Here is a 7,577-nt window from a genome sequence, read left to right as displayed (position 1 = left end):
CAAACATTCATCACAACAACAAAACTTAGGCCATGTTCTTCAAGCGTGCTCTCTCTCTCTCTCTCTCTCTCTCTCTCTCTCTCTCTCTCCTCTCTCTCTCTCTCTCTCTCTCTCTCATCTTCTTTTAGATTATGAACGTTATTGCTCCATGCACAGTCAATTTTCTATTAACGTTATTTATTACATAGTGACCAGGCTAATCAAGGGCATTTATCTATTATTCATATCCGAAGCAAAATATGAAAAAATAGGGAAGGAAACCGACAAAATAATGTGAAGACCTTCAAATGTTTATATAATATGTTAGTAATTGATTGCTATCTTTGTTAGTAAAATTTCGCCTCTTCTCATGTAGGAGCCCAATCCTTGTGAGATAAATCTAATAAAATAATTACTCTTTTTTGTAACTTGATGAAATTTCTCCTTCTTGTTTACCCTGAACAAAATAGCAAATTTGGCAAAGGCTTATACGTGTATATAGGAATATGAGTGAATGAGCGTAATTAATGCAACTGAATATTTGAGAGTTTTCGTAATCATTCTCGTCTATTCAAATATCAGTTATGATTTCTTAGCATTTATATGTTTAAAAAGGAATCTATAAAGGAATTAGTTCAAACAAAGACGGACAGTATTGGTGATACTAATATAGTTTCCTTTTGAATTGGTGACTCAAGAAATCGTCGTAACAGCGAGATACAGTAATTTGGTCATCTTCCTCAAACGCTTTTATATTATGAGTAAAAAAATTAAATTTTCGCTACTCTAATTTTCCTGTGATGAAGAGGGTGCCTGCATTTAATGAATCGGAGATCAACCTTTTGTTATAATGCAAAACTTTGATGTCCTAGAAGGAAAAAGTGTATGATAAAGCACAGAAACTCGTGTTTCTCTCTGGAACATTTCTGTTATATTAATAAGGATGGAATTTCACAGCACCGTTGATTTCATTTTGAGAATTAGGAAGTAGTTATATGTTATTCCATGTTGTAATCACTCACTCTTTTACTGTACTTACCATTTTTTCTCTTATCTGAAAAATTGTGTTTTTAGTTCATATATGCTACTTAGGGACGTTTATTTTCCAAGTCAATAGTCAGTGGGGGAGCAAAGAGTGCATAGCTAAAAGAAATTTTATTTAGTTCATTATCACATGCTTCGACTATTTTGTTCATGGACTAGTTATGAACTTTGTATTTTTAGTCCAAAAATACGAAATCCACAAAAAAAAGGATATGAAAAAGAAAAGAAAAAGAAATCATACTTTGGAAGACTTCAAAGACTCCACTCAGCTATAAGAGATAAATAGTTGATGGTCTAATATTTATATCTGTCAGTTGACGACACATATTTTCAAGTTGAAGCCCAAAATATGAAAATTTAAATCCTAAGAAATTCCTTTTCTTTTATTCACTCTTTAAAGAAAGGCCTTTGGTGTAGTAATAAAAAGAATAAAATAATACTTATTAGAGACAAGTGGATGATATATCATGGACACTGTTCATTAGTTATGAAATTCAATTACTTTTTTAATCTGCATCGTATTAAGAATAACATCGCAATCTGTAGATAAAAATGAAACTTTGTATCTTTATCAGATATACAGTAGTTGCGTGACATTTGTATCTACTTAAAATTGAACATATGACCAAGCTATGGAAACTAAAAAAAGATAAAGCCATGATAAACCATCAAAGAAAAATTAATAAAACTTCCCTTCAAAGTAACGTTTTAAGCGTTATCTCAACAGCGACTTAAAACCAGGGTCATGTTCATTAACCATGTTCTGTACCTTGACGAAGAAACTTCTCGCCTTATATTATTGCTTGGGAGATAGAATTGATTTATACTACTAACCCAAATACTTCTCGACAGAGGAAGAAGCGCTAGCTGAAGTCAGGAATCTTCTCTCTTGAAGAAAAATTTTGTAGGCTTAATGGTATTTCCCGCATTTTCATTTCACGTTCTTGAAAATTTGGAAATATTTATATCAAATATTATTATCCAAGACATGTCTCTTATTTTAATTTTCTTACGTTTTTTGATGAATTCTCTAGCTAGAGATAATAATTTTAGAGTACCAAGAACGTAAAATGTACAGTGAAAATATATACAAGTGTAAGAAATAATTGGTCATTTTGAGCGAAAAGAAAAGTTTTTTTTCTGTAAACATCATTCTCTTTCATTTCTCCAGGTCTGTTTAGTTTTGTTAACGGGTTGTTAACATTAAAGAAAAATGATATAGAAAAGGAAAAAAATAAACTATACTCTCAAAGACTTCAAAGCTCCAGCTCAGTTGTAACCGAAAGATGATGGTATAATTGCTATGTACCTCAGCCAACCTTTCGACCATTTTTGGGTTGAAGGCCGAAGTATGACCAAAAATAGGATATTTCTTCTCTTCTCTCAAAGTGTAGTGAAATATCTCATGCAGGGTTACGTTGTTGATGGCTGAAACAGCGTAAATTGAATGGTAGGTAAAGCAAGGTAAATAAGATTAGAATTAGAATATATTTTTTTGTATTGCAATTAGTTATTTCCTTATATCAATATAATTGATTATTGATGAGAATCTAAGATTTTACCCATATCCTTTATGATTATTTATTTATCAGTTTGAACAGAGAAATATAAAAGCATCCGTCAAAAGATATGAAAAATATAATCCGAGTAATCGTCAAGCATTAAAGGTAACCTAAAACTTAGGCCTTCTTCGTCTAATGTGCTCGTTGCCTGACCAAGAAACTTTCTCCCACTCTCACTCTCGTGTGAAAGCAAAGACACATGCAATAATTGCTTTTGAGATTAGGCTCCCAGTGTGTTGTCAAGCCCAGTATGTCTGGACGAAGAAACTTGTGTTGCTCTTTGGCAAGATTCTTTGAACTTGATGAGGATAGTTTTTTTTCCGAAAGTCTATATTAAATGAGCGGTGTTATAACTCTCTATCTCTCTCTCTCTCTCTCTCTCTCTCTCTCTCTCTCTCTCTCTCTCTCTCTCTCTCTCTCTCTCTCTCTCTCTCCCTCCTTGTTTATTCAACATCACTCTTGTTTCCTTCGTGCTTAGAGTAAAGAAGAACATTAAGTTAGAATCATTGTCATTCACATCAAAAGAAAATTCAGAAAAAAAGGAAGGGAAATCCCATCATATTCTGAACTCATCTGTAACTAAATGAGAGCTAATAATCTAATTGCTAACAGAAATAATGAACTTTCAAAAAAAAAAAAAAAAAAAAAATTCACTTTTCACTAGTCCCGTTTTCATGTTAAAGTAATAGTGCTTATAATAATTGTTTTTAAAATTAGGCTGTAGGCATAGTACCACGACCTATATTTCTCAACGAGGAAAAGAATTTATGATATATCCAAGAATATTGTTTTATTCCTAGTGAAATCTGTGAAATTAACGAGGATTTTATGTAATTATGCGCCATTCTCACAAAACTGTGTTCGAAAATTACGAAGATATATATGATCTCATATTTTGCTCTCTGTCCCTCTCTCTCTCTCTCTCTCTCTCTCTCTCTCTCCTCTCTCTCTCTCTCTCTCTCTCTCTCTCTCTCTCTCTCTCTCTCTCTCTCATGTCCCCATAGTATGTTCACTCTGAACTAGTTTAGTTCGTGACGTGTTTTTTTGTATACGACGTGGACAGCAATTATTTGATGAAGCTAAATAAAGTATAATGGAAATTAAAAAATGCAATAGATTATTTGATTTTAATATCTATTTCTTTTACAGTGACTTTGATGAAGCTAAATAAAGTAAAATATAAATAAAAGAAGTATCAAATTTAATTTTTATTTCTTTTACACTTCATTTAACTCCTTCACGACTGGCTAGTTAAGGACATTTCATATTTTGCTCCCATAGTTGTCTATAGTTAGAAAATAACGAGAAAAATATATAACACAGTAAAAAAAAAAAAAAGCATTATCGTAAAAAGGGTTCAAAACCTCAACTCGACTGTAAGTAACTGAGAGGTGATGGTCTGTCTGTTATCTTCGTTAGCCAACTCTTTTCCCCTTTTTCAAAAGGGCTGACATAAGAAAATAAAATATAAGGAGTTTCATTCAATGTTTCAGAGTTCAACGAAATATAGAGAACAACAGTTTGCATGGTTACAATGAGCGCATAATCAAACATGGTAAGGAAAATATGTAGGTTATTAACAAGAATTATGATTACTGAAATAGTTGATGATTTTCTCAATAAGTTAATTTTATAAAACAATATCACAATTGGTACCGTTATCAGCAATAATTGCTTGAAACTTGAATCCATTTCAGTAGGAATATTTGGAAGCACTCGCTGGAGGATGGAAATACGGAACCCTCGGAATTATTTTGAACTGATAGTCTAAAGCATTCATCCCAAAATCCGGGACACAAAACTTAATGGATCTCCATCAAGCATATTCGCTCTTTGATGAAGAAACTTCTCGACTCTCTAATTTTGAAAGGAAGAAGACAAGGCGCTCGGTGTATTACGTATCCAGTATTTCTCTTTGCATAAGATTTTTCATAATTCTGAACATCCTTTAAAATCACATCTTCTTGGACAATTCCATCCTGTTCGTAATACGATGGAGGCAGTTAATTCTAACAGCCAGGCCTTCTTAATCATAAGGCTCAATACTACACAGTATTCTAGAAGTTTTATTCTATGTGTGACCAAGTTGTGGAATCATCTTCTTAATCGAGTAGTTGAATCAGTAGAAGTTGGAAGTTTCAGCGAATGTTTTTATGGTGAAAACACGGACATAAGTCTTTTTATAGTTTATATATGACACATCTGTTTTGCATTGTTACTGTTTTCAGAATGATTTATTGTTAATTTGTTCTCATCATTTATTTATTTCCTTATTTCTTTACCTCACTGGCCTATTTTTCCCTATGGGAGCCCTTAGGATTATAGCATATTGCTTTTCCAACTAGGGTTTTAGCTTGGCTAATAATAATAATAATAATAATAATAATAATAATAATAATAATAATAATAATAATAATAATAAAAGTCCAGAAATTCATGTTTTTCTTGAGAAATATTTTGGTCGTATATTGGAATACCATGTTCTACTATATCTGACAGTCTGTCTGTCTGTCTGTCTGCTTCCCATCTGTTTCATATAAAGATGTAATGAAGATAGATATAAAAAGATATATATACATATATATATATATATATATATATATATATATATATATATATATATATATATATATATATATATACATATATATATATATATATACATATATATATACATATATATATATATATATATATATATATATATATATATATATATATGTATGTATATATATACATATATATATATACATATATATATATATATATATATATATATATATATACTGTATATATATTTATATATATATATATATATATATATATTTATATATATATATGTATATATATATATATATATATATATATATATAAATATATATACATATATATATATATATATATATATATATATATATATACGTATATATATATGTATATATATATATATATATGTATATATATATATATATATATATAAATATATATATATATATATATATATATATATATTTATATATATATATATATATATATATATATATATATATTATATATAAATATATATATGTATATAATATATATATATATATATATATATATATATATATATATATATATATACACGTATATATATATATATATATATATATATATATATATATATATACATATATATATGTGTATATATATATATATATATATATATATATATATATATATACATATATATATATATATATATATATACATATATATATATATATATATATATATATATATATATATATATATATATATATATATATATATATATATAAAATATATATATATATGTGTGTGTGTATATAATATATATGTATATAATATATATATATATATATATATATATATATATATAAATATTAATATATATATATATATATAGAGAGAGAGAGAGAGAGAGAGAGAGAGAGAGAGAGAGAGAGAGAGAGAGAGAGAGAGAGAGAGAGAGAGAGAGAGAGTTCACGATAATATTCTCTAGCACTAAAAATCATAGGTAAAAGAAATTTGAACAAATTCACATTAAAGAATAAAATTCATGATAACAAATATTAAAACCAGAAACAAAATATTAGTAAAAATCAGTACATACCTGTAAATAAGACTGATAAATATCATGAAGTATATAATACTAGGTATTAGGGGCCAAAAATACAATATATAAAATATAAAAAATAATATCTAAAGAAGCGAACGAATACTCTTGTAATTTTTACTATGTCTGTGATTGTGTCGGTTTCATAATCTCCATTTGTCAGTCACTGGTATCTATTACCTTCTTATTTTAGTATCAGTTTTTTTTTTATCTATTCCGCTATTGATTTCTACAATTATAATACTTTCAAAGGGAAAAGTCCAATGATCAGTAAAATACTATTTGTTTCAATAGTGGTGAGAGAAGATATTATTAAGGTTAAAAGTACATATATGGGAATCTATCAACTAGGTGATTTCTAAAGATAATCATTATTGAAAACCAATAGATCATAAAGCGGAGTAATTTTTAATATTTTAGTTTCATTGAAAATTTATATAGTTAGTTGAGTAACTGGGGAAACCTGAAACATACCTTTGAAGTCAAATAATGTTTTTGAATTCCTCTACAACTTATATTGAAAGGAAAGGGAATCATTATTTCCCTTTTTACTTATATACCTCAATTCGTACTGCAATTTAATCTCAGTAGTCTTTCATCTACGTAAAATATTAATCTTTATACGCCTCTATTTATTCAAACTCGTTCAACCGAAACGTCTTTGATACATAAAAGAAAAGAGACACAAGCCTCAGATGAGATGAAATGAACAATTTGTCTTAGATTTTGCACAATGAAGTCGGAAATCCATAACTATCTCATATCCTAATTGTCTAACGTTGTGTGTGCCTGAGAGACCCAGCATATATCAACGATTCGAGCAGAACCATTTGATGGCCTTATGCAGTTGCATAGCTTTCTGCTGATCTGTTTGAGGCCCTTTGAAGTATTTGAGTTTCTGCATTGTTTGTTTGACTTTGGGTAAAGTCTAAGAGAATATTCATGTAAAAGCTTTTCCTATAATTGGAGTAATACATATCATCATCGTCGTTATCGATGCTCTTGGTAAATGAATGGAAATTAATCATATTTCAAGTTCCCGTATTATAAGTTAATTTCAGAGTACCTATGACTGCTTGAATATTATGTTTGAAATGTTTCATTTGGTTAGAAAAGCTGAATCAAGATAATCAGGAATTGATTTACGTTAATAAAGGTATTTTCATATTAAAACTAATTTTTTTTGTTCCCCTCTTTATCCCTTAATTATAACATGGAATTTCCTAAACTTTCAAGCAGGATTTCCGTGAAATACTAAACGCACACATGTAAAATTGGTGAGATACATTGATAAAGAACAAGTTCAAATCTTTACTGAATAATCATTGCCAGTTTTCTCAAAATATATTGGCTAA

General features: G+C 28.6%; 1 protein-coding gene across 1 annotated transcript in view; it reads right to left on the bottom strand.

The window, feature by feature from the left end:
* LOC137652785 (uncharacterized) overlaps nt 1–7,577 on the bottom strand; it is a 40,573-nt gene that overhangs the window by 8,152 nt on the left and 24,844 nt on the right. Inside the window, exons 2-3 of the mRNA XM_068386192.1 lie at nt 5,063–5,112; nt 2,343–2,451 (exon numbers count right to left, since the gene is read on the bottom strand). Of these exons, the coding sequence (XP_068242293.1) occupies nt 2,343–2,451; nt 5,063–5,112 (159 nt within the window). The remainder of the gene's footprint in view (nt 1–2,342; nt 2,452–5,062; nt 5,113–7,577) is intronic.

Source organism: Palaemon carinicauda, chromosome 14, assembly GCF_036898095.1.
Source record: "Palaemon carinicauda isolate YSFRI2023 chromosome 14, ASM3689809v2, whole genome shotgun sequence".
NCBI classification, from domain to species: Eukaryota; Metazoa; Arthropoda; class Malacostraca; order Decapoda; family Palaemonidae; genus Palaemon; species Palaemon carinicauda.
The sequence above is the reverse complement of the archived record's forward strand: the minus strand, read 5'-3'. Positions and strand labels throughout refer to the sequence as shown.